Source organism: Rhyacophila brunnea, unplaced genomic scaffold, assembly GCF_057557595.1.
Source record: "Rhyacophila brunnea isolate RB1 unplaced genomic scaffold, BYU_Rbru_1.0 scaffold_9, whole genome shotgun sequence".
Lineage (NCBI taxonomy): Eukaryota > Metazoa > Arthropoda > Insecta > Trichoptera > Rhyacophilidae > Rhyacophila > Rhyacophila brunnea.
The window spans coordinates 31,986,696-32,004,246 of record NW_028233361.1 but is presented as its reverse complement, the minus strand read 5'-3'; the positions used below and the strand labels follow the sequence as shown (position 1 = coordinate 32,004,246).

At 30.7% G+C, this 17,551-nt stretch overlaps 2 protein-coding genes across 2 annotated transcripts; one reads left to right on the top strand and one right to left on the bottom strand.

Annotated features, from left to right (window-relative positions):
* Positions 1-4,128: 4,128 nt before the first annotated feature.
* LOC147063534 (uncharacterized) lies at positions 4,129-4,985 on the top strand. Its single transcript, XM_085959750.1, has one exon. The coding sequence runs from the start codon at positions 4,192-4,194 to the stop codon at positions 4,762-4,764; it is 573 nt and encodes a 190-aa protein (XP_085815876.1). The 5' UTR covers positions 4,129-4,191; the 3' UTR covers positions 4,765-4,985.
* Positions 4,986-15,601: 10,616 nt separating this feature from the next.
* LOC147063533 (uncharacterized) lies at positions 15,602-16,856 on the bottom strand. Its single transcript, XM_085959711.1, has one exon. It carries the CDS (start codon positions 16,793-16,795, stop codon positions 16,178-16,180), a length of 618 nt encoding a protein of 205 aa, XP_085815837.1. The 5' UTR covers positions 16,796-16,856; the 3' UTR covers positions 15,602-16,177.
* Between the last annotated feature and the right edge of the window lie 695 nt (positions 16,857-17,551).

Below are 17,551 nucleotides of genomic sequence, written 5' to 3'. Positions count from 1 at the left end.
TGTTTTATCACTTTATTTCCCCCTATATATCCGTGTATTAATCGCACATAAACTGTATATTTTTACTGAAGCCTTTATGAATCCATCATGGCTAATAATTAGGTATTAATGAAAAATATATATAATGAATTCATAGCCATAATTTGAATATACATACAATTGATAAATCTATCTATATTATTGAGGTTTCTAGTATATGTTTTTAACAGTTTCAATATTTCTAAAAATATAAGGCACCTCGCCTTTGCTGATAGAAAATAAGTTCAGACTATACAGTAAATGATAACAAAATACAAGATAAATGAGACATTATATTATAATTACTTAGAAACGATAATTGAAAATTACAAAATAAAAAGAACATTTTATATACAACGTTTTTAAAATTTCTGTTGAATCATATAAACTTGACTTGACTAGCTTAAACGATCAAAAAAAATGTATTTGATAGAAATAATACTGAAATGTCATTTTGACACTCATATTGATTTCCATAGTAACGCACGTATATATTAATAATTTAGTTGTTAGGACCCTAGCAATCAATAATAATGGATTGGATTACGGATTTATTCAGAAATAACTTTTCATAAAAAACAGAATTAACTGAAAATGAATTTAATTCTACGTAAAAATGGCTAAAAGTATTAAAAAAATGCATTTTCATCGTGTTCTGATATATTCTTAAAGTTTAAAATGTCTAGCTAGTTGGGAAGTTAGTTAAAAATCGATTGCAAGATTTGTACCGGACAAATAAGAATACGACGTAATGAAAACGTTGTAAAAATATAATTGCATAATTATTTGTAATCCTTTATTTTGATTTTTATTCCTGATAGTCGTAGTGAAATTGCAAATTTTTATTATAATCTTATGTAGGTAGGTAGGTACCATTTTTTGCATTAATAAACTATTAATTAATTAATCGGATTATATTCAATTTATTATAGGTGTAGATACATAATGAATGAAAAATACTTTAGCTTTTATAGTTCTCATTCATGAGAAAAAAATATACGTCAATAGAGTAGGTACTTAAGTAGTTAAAATTTGGTTCATTTGAATTCTCTAATATCATAATATTATATTGGTAGTCTATATTGGTGTATTTGTTTATAGTCTTTATGCATTTTGATTATAAGGCGCCACATTTGTGGGGTCGAAGTACCGGTTTATATTGTTATAGTACCAACTGCCTACCTATTTTCTGATCAGCAAGCAAGAGATCGATAATTTAAGCCAAAAAAAAAACCGCGATCTTTTGTGTTTAATATTGGTATAGAGAGTATAATACATGTTATTGAGAATATTTTTCATCAGGCACTTCTGCTCCTGTCAAAAGGATGTTCTCAATTGTGAACAATGTCAGAGCTAAAGATAGAGGTTGAATGAAAAATCAATAATTAAAGGTCTGTTGGTGTCTAAAATTGATGTACCTAGTGTATTTATTTTTTTGAAAAAAAAATTATAACGGTAACAAATATTAATGGTCAAAATCGAACGGTTAATGTCTGATTCAGAATATTAATAGTGGTTTATAATTTCAATTTTGCATTGTTTTTTCATTCAATAACAAATTATTATTTATAAATTTTAAATTTTATCTTGTCTTGCTTTAAAAAGAATGAAATATGATAGACTTAACCATTTAAGTTAAAATTCCTCGTAAAAGGTTACTTTAAATGAAATACGAAATAAAATTCTGGCTAGTTCTTTTTGGTATAAGATTATTAAGAAAAAGAATTATTCCATGACGACGCTACAACTGTTTTTTGGTAAGTAGTCAGTAAAAAAATATAAAACAATACTTCTTCAATTTTCTGTCCTGTAAAATTGCAAATTGTAAGTAACACTTTTATGTTTTACCTGCGACACAGATCAACACTAAGAATGGCGGAGTTTTCTTTTACACGACACACCGGTTTGAAAAATATGTGCCCGAACAAAGATTTTGTTTATTTAAACATCAGTATGCAACCATGTAGTAGAGTTAGTTAGATAAACTATGGGTCGATTGTTTGGGAGATAACTAATTGAAGTACGATCATATAGTGGAATAAACCCTTATACTAAATCAACATTTTAATTTAACACTGAATTTATAATAAGAAGACCATAATATGGGCCTCCACAGAGTAAAGGTTGAATTAATAGATTTTTGTTTTTACGAGAAATAGATTTTAGCCACTTGCTCAACATATTAGATCCAAACACACATTGAAAAATAACATTCGAATTTTATCTTATCACTATCTTAGGCCTACGCGTAACCGCTCGGCGACCGCTGTGGACGTTAAACATTCGCACCGTGAGTGTAAAACCAAGGTAAGTGCAAAAGATATATTAGGGTTTGAAGTCTTCGTTTTGTTAGGACAAATAGAGTTTCTAAAAAAAACATAATATTTAGTTTATATCTAGATTATATTGCATGTTCTTTCAGTTACTTCACTTTTACATTATCAAGTTCACGACTTTTGCAGATGCCTTGGTTTTACACTCACGGTGCGATATAATTCTTTTAAAATTAGATTCGTCAGCGGTATAATTTAAAAAATCCAGTTATCATAAACCATTTATGTGCCTACCTGTTATCGCTTAATTTCCTTAAACAATGTTGTATGGCTATATAATATCATGATAATAGTAATCAATAGATAATATTGCGTGATTGCTCATAATAAGTTGTCCTAGTATAATCATATAAATATGCACAATATATGACGCATTTAATTGAAAGAACCTTGAAGTGTTGCTCGAAAAAAAAATTTAAAACGATCGGTCATAATTAAAAAAAAACGATATTCAGTGATTCTTAAACGTATCGACAAAAATTTATTATGTATATATTTTTTTATATTACCTATCGTGTTAAGACTTATAATCGCAATGATTACTTTAAATGTAATAAATTATTCCATAAATGGATAAATTTTCCTATTAGATAGAATAGCAGACAAGGATTAAATTTACTATTAATTAATAGCTTGAATTCAGAAAGTTTTGATATACAAGGAAACATTTAGTTTAGAGCCGAACCACTAACCGAATGAAGTGGTTAAAAAATCAACCAAAATTCACATAAGTATATATGATATGGATACAATAGCTTCAAACATTTTTCACGTTTTTATTAGCTCGTATTCTTGTTTGTCCAGTACACATTTTTTCTTGTTTGTCCAAGATTTGTATTGGACGATTGAACATTTTTAACTAACTTCCCGACTAGCTAGACATTTGAAACTTTTAGAATATATCAGAACACGACGATAATGCATTCCTTTAATACTTTTAGTCATTTTTAAGCAGAATTGAATTCATTTTCAGTTAATTCTGTTTTTTATAGAAAGTTATTGTTGTTTGTTGCTAAGGGGGGTCCTAGCAACTAAATTATTAATATATACGTGCGTTTCTATGGAAATCAATATGAAATGTCAAAATGACATTTCAGTATTCTATATTTATTCAGTATTTCTATCAAATAAAATAAAAAGTTTTTATTAATAGAAATAATTGTCAAGTTTATATGATTCAACAGAAAATTTAAAAACGTGGTATATAACGAGTTCTTTTCATACTGTAATTATTTAAATTTCAAACTATAATCAAGTTTGGAACCGTTTGATTGGAGATAATTATCTCATTAAAACTGTGATATTTTTATACATTTCGCTAAAAGCAAGAAAAGGGCACATATTGATTTTACGGTTTATATTAAAACTAAGTAAACGTAGCTTAGATTATCTACCAGAATAGAAATAATATTATGTTTTGAACGGAATTTAAGAAGCAAATTGATATTTAAATGTTGAAATTTAATTTAATTAAAGTATAAAATAACCCACTAAAAATGTTTCGGAAGCATTGATAATGATATTCACCAAATGGTCAATAAACTTGTTTCCTATCATGATTTATCTGTAGTGGCAAGTCATTGTTCATGAACAAAAAAAACCGTCCCCACAACGATACAGAAAGGTCAGTTACTTTTTCAATTATCCCCGTAAGGGTAGAAAAAATATACACATGCGGCCTAAGAATAGAGATTATATTACTTTGCACGTATTTCAAAGACATTCAAGTAACTTTCAGTCGGTATAAATAGAGAAGGATTTTGCAGTCAGAATATCAGTCAACCGAATTCGGTTATCTAGTGAACTTGTGTAAAAAGTCGATAAATCAACACAGACCACGATGTTCAAGTTGGTGGTGTTGTCCGCTCTCCTCGCCCTGGCTGTTGCCAAGCCTTCTCATCTCCACGCTCCTCTGGTGCACTCAGCATACATCGCTGCTCCAGCTGCCGTCTCTCACCAGTCTCGCGTCGATGTGCACTCATCACCCATCGTAGCCAGTTATGCTGCTGCTCCCGTTATCTCTACTTATGCTGCCGCTCCCGTGATCAGCGCTCTCCCATCTGCTGTATCTCACCAATCCCGCGTTGATGTGCACTCTTCTCCATCTGTCGTCGCCGCTTATTCCGCTCCAGTGGTCTCAAGCTACGCTGCCGCTCCAGTAGTATCCAGCTACTCTACCGGCCCTCTGGTATCAAGCTACGCTTCCGCACCCTTGGTGTCCAGCTACGCTCACGCTCCTCTGGTGTCCAGCTATGCCGGCCCAGTCGTAGGTTCCCAGCTCGCCCTCGCACCCGAAACCCCCGCCGTCGTTCTCAGAACCGACGGCAGACCCCTGGAGACCATCGATGTTGTTTCTGCCAGAGATGCCCACTACACCGCAAGGGCTGTCGATGCTCACAACTACCACTACTAAATATTATCTCTGAACCAGAATCTCTATTATTAATATGACTTGTCTGTGATTTATTATTTATCAAAAAGCATTCGCTTCTAATTTCAAATATAATTAATGGAATGACACCAAAAACAGAACCAGGAAACTCAACTAAACACAATTTCAAGTTTTTAATGACTGTGACAGTTTTTTTCTTACCTTGAACAAGTATGAAATAGGCTTAAAAATTGCAAAATAAAATTTACAAAAAATACCCCTTTCTTTTAATTATAAAAATATGGTTATTTTTATCATTCCTCCTATTTATAAAACGATTATAAGCTTTTTAAATTAAAATTATTAATTTAAAATTTAGTTATAGTTCTGAATGTTTCGTAATATATGCAATAAAAATTTTCGTTATACGAATAGATAGTGTTTAGACGCACAGTAAGTTACGAACAGTAAGACGTAAGTCCATCAATATTATGACCTGGAAAGTTTTAATTTCAATTTATTGAAAGCGGTCTTTCTGAATGTAATAAATAATAGCTCTCATATAAAAATAGCTTAAGTATTGATTTGTTATTCATATAAAATTAAAGGTTTTATTGAAGTCTAAAATTTATTCAGTTACAATTTATTTATTATAACAGTAGCATCATGTATATATTTTTTTGAGAATTATGGCGATTATTTAATTTAAAAAATATAAAATATATTAAATACAAATTAATAGGTTTTCAAAAAAAAAACTTTTTAAAAATGTTTTTTATGTCATTTAATTTAGGCGGAAATCATTAACTTTAGAATCTAATAAAATTCTAGTTCGTTCCCAAATTTAAAGAAAAAGTAAACAATAATAATAATACACTGTCGTATATCGTTTTTTCCTAATATCAAGGTCGCCATTGGCGCCATAGAATAAAAAATATGGTAGTCATATGTCCATAATATACACGTATTATTACAACATACAAAAAAGTTTTATTAAAGAATATTATGACGTACTGTAACATTCTAATTTTTGCCAAACTGTATTAATTAAACAAGGTTCTGATAGACAGATTTCAAGGGTTTTATAAGCGGGATTTGTTTTGAGATGAAATGATTATTAACTCAAAAGCGGATATAATGGTACGAGCTCATTAGTTGTTTGGCTCCATATGTATATCTAATATAATTTCACTGAAAATTAACTCTAGATCAGGGTTGGCGAACCTTTTTACGTACGCGTGCCAAAATTTCCCAATAATATTTTTCGATTGTCTGACGTGCCAAGCAGTTTTTATGGCGAAAAAAAAGTTTTCTAAAAAAGCAGTTTTTAAAAATTCCATTAAAAAAGTTTAAACATTACAATTGAGTTCTTGGTATTCTATCTTTCACTGTATTTCTAGCCGAATGCATATCTTTTATTATTTGATTTTTTCCCTTGTTTACAAATTAGTCAAAGATATCGTGGAAGCATTTAAACTACTCTTTTTTCATATTATATTCTCCATCACTGAATGGTTTTCCATTTTTAGAGATTATGTTTGAGGCATAACTAACAAGCAGTTATTATATTTGAATGACTGCCGATAATTGATTTCATAAGGTTTGTTGATTGAATATTTTTATTTTTAATTCCCCGATCCTAAAGACCTACCTATGCAATTGTATTTACATTAAACGTAATGATTATTCTTGAAAAGGATTTGCCTGAAATCTTTTATACAATGCGATTTGTACATTTATGCATGAATTTCGTCGTTTCCGTTTGCGCATCGATTCGTAAACATAATATGAAAAACCGAAGGAAATACGCATGGCTATGCCGTAATTATGTAAAATCATCTTGCGTGCCGTAGGTTCGCCATCCCTGCTCTAGATGTTGAGCAATTATGGCCGAGTTTGGAATAGGTATTTTTCTTCAATATACACATCAGAATAATAAATCACTATAAGAGAAACCAAATTTAATAATGTTATAGGTACATTGCAAATTATCAATTCGATAAGTTAAAAAATAAAAATATTAATTACTCATTAATCATAAAAGAAAATAAGACTTAATTATAAAACAACATCAATATAAAGTACCCACGTTCATCCTCACATAAGTAGAATATATCGATATAAGAAGTAATTTGGCTAAACACGGCTTTTGCCACCTCAATTGGCATTACCAATGGCAGGTTAGTTAGCAGGACAGATATATGATGCTGTTGATTTCTTAGATAATTATCAGGGACATACATAATATAAACACTAGTTCTTATTTACACCACGCACCAGATGGATGGAAAATAGGTAGCCAAATAAAGATGTGTTATAGTTTTTAAACTACGGTTTGCAAACATCTCCAAGAGTCAAGTAAGATAAAATCATTGACAATATCCATACAACCACAAGTAAAAGGGTCGGACAATTTTCTGTCGAACCTTCTTCACCATACTTATTATGTCCGTACTTCAACAATACATAGCTCAAATAATCGACCCATATTGACACAAATTGGTTTCATTTCCCCCTTATTTTTTTGTGTAATAATTAGTTCTATAATTGCGTTTTTGTCGAATAAAATCGTAAAATATTTACTACGTGGCATATTTAATATTTGACCATGATTTGAGGTTATATCTACAAACAATTATGCTAAAATAATAGCATGTGCAAGAGTATATAAGTAACTCTTTGATATTGATAATAACATATACTTAAATATAAATAATAACCATATAATACAATGTACCTAAATGATAATAAAATATGAGTACTCGTATATGAAACATTAAAATTTAATTACAAAGTAAGGTTAGGTACATTCTATTTAAATATTAGTCACCTTTTGCTACCACAATTGCTAATTTTTATAAACAGTAGCATGAAAAGTATAAAATACTACTTAAGTAATTACTTTTCGTATAATAATAAAGATATCGATAAGCTGCTGCAAACAAAGAATCCCTTACTAAGCCAAAGTTAGATTACATTCAACGGAATTCATTTTAATATTCTTTTGCAAATAAAAAAAACAATCAAATTAAGTTTTCCAAATTATTTCAAATAATCTCTTTTTCAGAATACACTTAATTATAATTAAAAAAATAATACAATAGGTAGCCATAATTTTAAAGACAAAGACATTATTACATTTAATTTTGCGATTCGCGCGAAAAGAATTTTAGAATTCTGCTAAAAGTGTTAATGTAATCTTATTTAAAATAATATGTTTTGAGAAACACTTATTTCCAAATTCACTGAAGTCACAATTACATTATATTAAAAATATATATTGTTTTTTGTAAAAGATAAAGGAACGGCTCTCGACGATATGTCTGAGAAGAATTCTGCAGTTTTTTGGACATATTGTCAGGCGCGGACCGGACAACCTGGAGAGACTGGTAGTTTTGGGTAGCCTCTAGGGAAAGCGAAGCAGAAGAAGACCATCTGCGCGATGGAGCGACCAAGTAAAAGAGCTGACTGGGGACACCATCCATTTTGCCCTGAGAGAAGCGGAAGATCGAGAAGGATGGAAAGTCTTGGTCGCTCAAAGGATGGCGAAATTTAAATGTGGTCACGATCCTCAGCCATGAGTGCACGACCAAGAAGAAGAAATAAATATATATTTATCATCATCATCATTGGAAAAATGAAAATCATAAATAAAAAATACTTAATTACTAATAACAAGCAATAGCACGAAAGAAGAAGAGACAGGAGTTTTTATTTAAATATAAAAAAAACATTATAAATTTAACTTGTCGAAAACTTCCACAAACACTATAAAGTTTTATAAAAAATCTACCTTTTGTCATATAGAGTAATCGCACGGTACCAAAGAGATTAGACTGTGTCCGAGTCCAATCTCTTTGCACGGTACACAGCATCATGAAACATCACATTCGTCCTGCAAGATCTAGCTAGGACGATTCGGCGCCGGTATACCTGGGCGCCACGCAATCGAATGAAAGTCCAAAATAAATAGACGTTCGTGAATTATAGGTAAGTACTTTTAAATATATATATTATTTAATACTTGATGAGAATTTAAATATGCATACGTAAATAATGATTTAATTTTTCATATGTTTAAGTTCAAACGAGAAGAGAGTTCTTTTATTTTTATACAATGCCTTAGGCATGATAATTCTCAATGCGAATTAAAAACATTAATATGTTAAGAGCAAAATGAATTAAAACTACTTAGTAGTAGATATAAACTTATTGAAATTCTTCGTCTACTTTCTGTACAAAATCATAACGAAGGTCTATTTATATTTATATCATTTTACAGTGCGGCGCCCAATTGGCCTGGTGCCCAGTTGTCCCATTCCCATTCTGGGACGGGGTATCATGAAGACAGCAGAGTAATGAGCGTGACGGGAACATGAAAATTGATATTTGCCAGTATAAATGGGTACATGTGACCCCACCAAGAAGTAAATAGAAATTACTTTAAAAGAGCAATCATTCTTCGCGTGGACAAGGATTGCATTGGTAGTATACCCAGAAGAATGATGCAAGAATACTGGCGAGCAACAGAAATTCGTAGAGCCACCGCGTGGTGTCCATATCAATGACATTATTAATGGATGACGCACTCAATACAGTAGCTAGCAAGTAAATTCGCGCATTCACATGTATAGGTAGACGTCACGCGAATTCCATTATGCGATATCACGCATCGGGAATTTACAGCAATATGACCTTTATTGTAATGGCTTTAGAGCAGTGTTTCTAATGTCAATATTCATTTGAGCGAACCCGTTCGAACCGAACCTTTCGGCAGACCCAACAAAAAGCATCGGGAATTTATAGCAATATCACCTTTATTGTAATGGCGTTAGAACAGATTATGCCATTCGGCAGACCCGACAATAAAGTGAGTGTCATTTTCTTTTCCAGATGATTAGTCCATATTAATGTCATTGGTCCATATGCAATAACGAAGCGGCGGACATGATCACGAGAAAAGAATATATTAAATAATACTTCGGCAAATCTAAACTGTAGTTTACGATTAGGAGTTTTCCACTCCGTTAAAATGAAATTTTATGTCTTTTTTGACATTTACAGCGTAAAATTAGAATATCCCATTAACAAACACAATATCAACACACATTATCACTATAATACAGAAACTAGCAAAAACAAAAACTTAGTCGAGAAATATTTTACTCTAGGTATAATATTGTATATACGCCGACTATGGCCGCGGCAGCCTATAATATCGTGGGTCCCGAGTTACAATACTATTTCTCGTAAAAACAAAAATCTGTTAATGCAACATCCACTCTGTGGATGTCCATAATATGATCTTCTTAGTTTCGTACATGGTAAAAAATATTAATGGCAACCTAATAAATTAGTATTGGTATTATCTTGGCTTAAAATTACAAAAGGGTTCAAGTCCCATTCGGTATTCTAATAGGTATATTCTTCTGATATCTAAATTATTTATATTTTATTGTAACATTTTTATTTTACAATAAAAATTGTAAAATTCATTATTGAATACAGGGAAGCTATATTTTATTAGACGTATGTAGTAGATATAATAGACTTAAATACATATTAGTGTTACGATGTCAAATTAAAAAAAAAGTATAAAATTATGTATTAAACATTATAAAATGACCTATGATATAATACAATCCTTGTTTGGTCTTATTTATTTCCCTACACAATGTGACATTTCAAATATAAAAATAAATCTAATTTCTCTAAGAAATCAAAAATATCAAATTTAGCATTATTTACAACGATTATTTTTGTATGTAAATGGCAAAAGTTGGTATGTATCGTATTACCAAAGTGAAATATGACATTAGCTGTACTGATCAAATTTAGATCTGCGTAACAGTGTGAAAAAAAATATCATAATACCTACTTATGTAATTTTAGAGATATATTTTTTTATATATTATGTTAACTTACTATGATTAAAAAAATTCGTACGGTGATTATGAATACAATCTAGTATTACATATATACAGTACAAAAAAATAATACAATAATGTAGATCATAGAAGATTAAATCCGAGATGCATAGAATGTCGAGTTATATTAAGTCGTAATGTAAAATACAATGAGAACGCTAAATTATTGACGTCACAGTCCATCATTATAATTATTGTTGCCATTTTTGTTACAATAGTAAAAATATACAAATGACATGGTTATTATATAGTTTAAATAATTTATTGGTTGCATTAAACTAATCAGTTAAGTAGTCAACTGAAATAATTAACGCATTGCGGATCTAGTATACCTAATAAGACAGGTGTATACTCAATCCGTATATATTTTGTTTATTAATATGGCAATAAAATTCGTACTTTTTCAAAATGGCTTTTCTGTTTACGTTTTTAGACGTCACAGTGAAAATGATATATGACGATATATAATATAAATAATATGAATATAAGACGTTTTTAATATTGCTGGGGTGGAATCGAATTCATTTGTCACAATTTAATTTCTGGTTAAAAATGACAAAAGTTACCGGGTGAATATAAACGTCACTTGTCTAATGTGCTAATGGTTTGTATACATTTTTTGCCATTCGCTAAATAGCCAATACATGGATAAATAGCTAATAGCAAATCGTGACTCACCATGCATAAGGTTCTATGTTGGTAATGCAACGAGTTAAATTATTATTATAACATATTCTTTAAGTGCCATCGATTTTAAAAAGGTTGGCAATCTGAATTTCCCACACAGGATTCGTTTCAGATACCCGTTAAACTTGCGTAGAAGCCTGAAACCAGATAGCTCGTCCAGTAGATCCGCAATTAAATGTGAGTCCCTCACGTGTGATGCTTGACAGCATTCAGGTATCCTCCTACTCACTTTTAGTATGAAAGAATCCTTCTTCTACAATTCAGAAAGGATTCCTCGAACAAAGCATACACCTAGCGGGAGTTTTGTGTACTTGGTCTAAAATTTTCTTATATTCCCTTAAGGGGGGACATGCTCAGCGTAGGTCAACATTGAGCTTTTTTTCTATTTTCAAAGCATGATCCTGGACATACCTTAAACGTTGTAGATAATATATTTATATAATTTTGAAGCTTTATTATCCTTTATATTTATTTTAAACATTTGATGACTGCATAAAGTATTTTTATTACATAAAATAGTATTCTTTTAAACCTTTCGCTCTAATGTTTTAGAATATAGTCATATTTCAGTACATAAATGTGCAGTGGTGTTAAGATTTTTTACATTAATAATTTTAAAACGCATTTATAAAACCATCAGTATAATAATTTATATCGACATTATTTACGATAAAAAATTATATTGATAATCACTGTAATCCCAAATTTGACAAGAATTAGGCATTTTATTATTCAAAAAATGGGCAAGATTAACACATTTGAAGATAATTCTAAAGATACTCATTATAAGCTATGTCTTTGCCCATTCAAATATGATAAAAATCCTACGAATAATGATTGCTTTATAATAATTATTGACCTAAGAATAAGGTAGTCTTTTTTTGAAATACGCCATTTATTTTGGCATTCCCCAGTAGTTAAGCTACAACATACGGCCGTAGCCATAAATTGACAAACTATAATTGAAGTAGGGAGTAAAATTATGTTAACGCGCGTGTTTGAACATGTTCCTAACCGAATTTTTTTTTCCGCCCTTAATGTGTCCACGTTCAGCCATATCTGGATTAAGCATTGCTTTAAAGTACGTAATATAACTATTACACATGTCGAATTTAATAACTATAATAGCATATAGTGACAATAAAAATCTTTCATAATCTGTTTCTTGTCACTGTTTGGAAAATTATTATAATTTTTGTTGAATAGTTCGATAGTTTTGTATCTCTTGTAATATCTAATGACAAAAAGGTTATCGATTTAAGTCGCAGTAATTTATTTTATTTTAGCAAACGCGTGGGTCATGTAGATAAATTGACGTAACACGGAACTAAAAGCCGTTTTAACTTCGGACAGGTACGTAACTGGATTGTTATGATGAAAGATATCACGCAATCAATAGCAAATATTTCAATATTTTCAATTAAAATTACATATTCTTTATCTAGCAGATATCTGCCTACTCACATGAAAATAATTTGTAAAAATATTTATTCTAATCTAAATGGTGAATACTTTTTATAATATTTGATAAAAGCGTTAAATTAATATAATGCTATGCACAGTATACACAAATAAAAAATAAACAGATATTGCCTAGTTCATAAAAGGTTTAGTTAGAGCATTATTTAATACGAATAATACATGAATTATGTATTACAAATGAAATATTGTATAGTTTTTTTTAAATGTATAGCCTTAGTAATAGATAATCTTAATAGTTGAATTATTAGTGGATATATTGTACTATTTTTTCAATCTCCCATGGTCCAGATTCATATTATTTGTTTACATAAAAATATGAATTCCACTGAACAATACTTTTAACGGCGACTCATTGAACAAAAACGATATGTGCCGATGTCCAGAAAAATGTACCTAAGTTTGTATAATTATATTATGCTTTTATGGCTAGTATAATAAAACATAAATTTTGTATACTTTTAAAAATCATACTGTGATATTAATCATAATCGTAATAACTGTCAGTGAATCTTGGATTCCTCATACAACTTACTATACGTCATGTCCATGCCCAAGTGATCACTTATCAAATCGGCACTCCAAGTCATCTAGCCATAGGATTTTTAGAAATTAATTCCTTTGTTGAGTCATACATCCAGTTAGCGTAGTATATTATCAATATTGCGGGTAAATCTTTGTACAAGTCGTCGTTTTCAACATTTTATCCATTCTTTCAATTTTTGCCGACTCCGATGGGCTCATAGACACGGCGGAGGAGTTTTCTTTCGAAAATATTTTGCTTAGTTGTTCAGGTTTCCGAGGCATAATCACAATAAACTTTACAAGTGTCTTATGGAGCATGTTTTTGGTTCACCAAGACAGTAGGCGGAACTTAAAATAGAATTTATGTAAATGCTTAAATATCATTTATGATATATAAAACCAGTTTGTTTACATTAAAAAGTATATCAAGAGCTTAAATTACTATCATTATATTATCAGCAATGTCAATGCTGTTGACATTTACCTTTCGCTGGCTTAGTGAATCATCACTAGACACATGTGTGCTGAAAGCAACCAACCCACAATTTTATCCAAAATATTTACTGCCACAACACCCAATTTATCATTTTTGTAAATTAAAAACAATGTTCAACCAACAAACAGTTTTATATTTAAATATAACACTTTAGGATAAGACAACCACCATTTTTGACTCCATCCTACGCTTTACTAATTTTATGTAAAGTATTACCATTACAATATAAAATTTACACATTCTTATCAAACTATACAATTGTATTGTCATGCGTAATAAAACATTGAAACATAACTTAAATTAATTCATTGTCAGTTTATATCAGTTTATTTGTCATGTGGGTTGGTTGGTTTATGCATAACTTTTGCTTGATATTACCAGTTTGTCATAACGCAAAATTTAAAACAAATGTCTATTACGACCACTATAATTATATCGATCCACCTTGCATCGCTACCAGTTTTAGTAAGATCATTGATTGCGTATAATAAACTATAATTATTTATTTAGTCATAGACAGCCTTGAACCACGCCTTGTTAATAGTAATTGATAGAAATAAACACATCTAGTATATCTCGATATGATAAAACGGCACACGTCAGTATTTTAAATACAGTTAAATGATTGATGATATTATGAGTTAATTAAAATGTAATAAATAATATTATACTCGGACAAAGAAAAATGCTTGTATGAATAGGTCCTTAAATATTTTTTCTTTAAATAAGTATTTAACATAATATACAAATAAATATATGGACACGTGTATTAACAATACAGTTCAAATTTAACAACAGATCTTACGGAAAAAGTATAAATATTGCTTTAATAAAAAAAAAACAGTATTTGTCAAGTATTTTATCGGGAAAAATTGTAATTATTGAATTTTAAGCTATTCTATGTAATACATTCGAAGCCTTTGTATTTATTTTATATATTATCACTAAAAAAAATTTATCATGTATATGGTGTATAATTAATTTTACTTAAGAATTAATTATATTCTGTGAAGCTTAATAGAATATTAGATAAGTGGCAGTCGATATTTAACTATGTTGAGCGATTCGTTATAATTATTGGTTTTAACCTTGCTTAACTAAGATTTATTTTAGAGTATTGGTCAAAATATATACATTGAAAAGAAAAAGTTATCCAGATGTGGGATTAGAACCCGAAAATCACGGCTTCAGAGCTGATATTTTGACACTCTTCTACTGGAGTGATATTGAATGATTCTTAATGTAAAATATTTAAAAAAAATATATAAATATGTTGTTTAGCCACACAATTAATAAAATATATTACCCGATGTTAAAAAATAATTCTTTCCAGACTTTATTAAAGTATCTGCATAGTCATAGAAATACGAAGAAGTTTGATAATATATTATTTGTGTACATATAGCCTAACGTATATGAACGATATATTATATTACATTTTAGGATTAAAAAGTAAAAGGGGTTATAGAATTCAGTGGCGAAGGGTGGAGGTAGGCTTTTAAGATCCGCCATAAATAGTGCACATTAAACTTTTTCATACATACATATTTGTTTTCATTGAAATAAGACTACAATTTATAGATAGTGTTGGTTAGATTTTAAAATTCAATTAAACCCTGAGAAACCAAGCCATAATAGATAATAGTCAAAAATTACATGTCTTTCTATAAAATATCTAAAATTATGCAATTAAATCATACATAACTTTGAGTATTTTATAGATAGAATAATATTTTTTATTTATTATAGTTTGGTTTACGCAGGACTTAATGAATTAAAAAAATGAACCAACAATATGTGTAATATGTATTTTTAATCCAACGAAAACAAATACATATGAATGAAAAAGTGTGCACAATTTTGTCGTATCGCCCAAATTAGACCAAATCTATTATGGTTTCGTTTAGGCAGGGTTTAATTGATTTTTAAAAACTAACTAACACCATCTGTAAATTGTAGTGTTACTTCAATAAAAACAAATACATATGACTATCAAAGTTTAGTGTGCACTATTTATAGCGAATCTTAACAGCCTACCTCCACCCTTCGCCACTAATAGATAGATTAAAAATCATGTATTATTTAAAATTATTTATTTTGTAATTTTGATTAGCCTATTTCATACTTGTTCAAGGTATGGAAAAAACTCATTTCCAAAAGAATTACATTAATCAGTCATTCAAAACTTGAAAGTGTGTCAGTCGCGGTGTCCTGGTCATCTATTCGTTTTGATTTTGGATAATTGCAGTCGTTAATATGAAAATGAACCACAGTTGACTTGTCATAAAAAAAGCTTTTCTGTTGGTTACATTGACACGATTGCAAATTTAAAAGAATTTATTTAGTGGAGGTAGTAGTTGTGGGCATCGACAGCTTTAGCGGTGTAATGGGCATTTCTGGCGGAAACAACATCGATGGTTTCCAAAGGCCTTCCATCAGAACGGAGGACGACGGCGGGGGTGTGTGGAGCAAGGGCGAGTTCGGAAGCTACGACTGGGGCAGCATAGCTGGACACCAGAGGGGCGGAAGCGTAGCTTGAAACCACAGGAGAGGAAGCGTAGCTTGATACCAGAGGGCCGGTGGAGTAGCTGGATACTACGGGAGCGGCGGCGTAGCTTGAGACCACTGGAGCGGAGTAAGCAGCGACAACAGCAGGAGAAGAGTGCACATCAACGCGGGATTGGTGAGAGACAGCGGCTGGGACAGCGCTGATGACTTGCTGAGCGAGTACTGGACCGGCAGCGTAGGTGTCGACGAGGGGAGCGGCAGCGTATGTTGAGACGAGGGGAGCAGCGGCGTAGCTGGCTACGACGGGTGATGAGTGCACATCGACGCGGGACTGGTGGGAGACGGCAGACGGCGCAGCAATGTATGCTGACTGCACCAGAGGAGCATGGAGATAAGAAGGCTTGGCAACAGCCAGGGCCAGGAGAGCGGACAACACCACCAACTTGAACATCGTGGTCTGTGTTGATTTATCGACTTTTGACACAAGTTCACTAGATAACCGAATTCGGTTGACTGATACTCTACCATAGATCAGTAGGCTATTTATACTAAACGGAAGTTGTATACACTTGTTTATAATGTGTATTATTTACATTGATCTCTATGGCAATTTAGATAAGGTAGACTAGGTATTATGATTTCTTCCTTGACGGCATTTTTTTTTAAAAGTTAACTGACCTTTGTTTATTGCTTATACTGTGGGCGAAGTTTTGACACAATGGTCATTATTAATATAATATTTGACATCAATGACAAGTCCTTTTAATTTAATTAAAAATATTATACTGACAATATTTTTGTTTATTTCCATGATGTTATATTTAAAGAATACTATATGAAAAGGCACGTTAAGGTACTGTTTAATTTTTCTAATGTCAATACAAAATTATTGGAATATTAATACTTTATATTATTAATTGGTTTATGTCATAGCAACCTTACGATTTTTAAGAATCTATAATGATGCACGGATAAGTGGAAGAATTTTATATTATCCATGTTATTAGTATGTTCAGAAAAAAATACGAGGCCTGGGGCAATCAGAATTTTTGAGCCTCCCATTTTGTTTATGATGTTTAATATTATTTATCTAATTATAAAATAATAGAAATTTATTTCGAAATAATCTAACTGAAGTAACTGGAAATTTATTTTAATACATTTTGTCCATCCATTTCTTTGATTTTGACTCATTGTTGATCGTAAA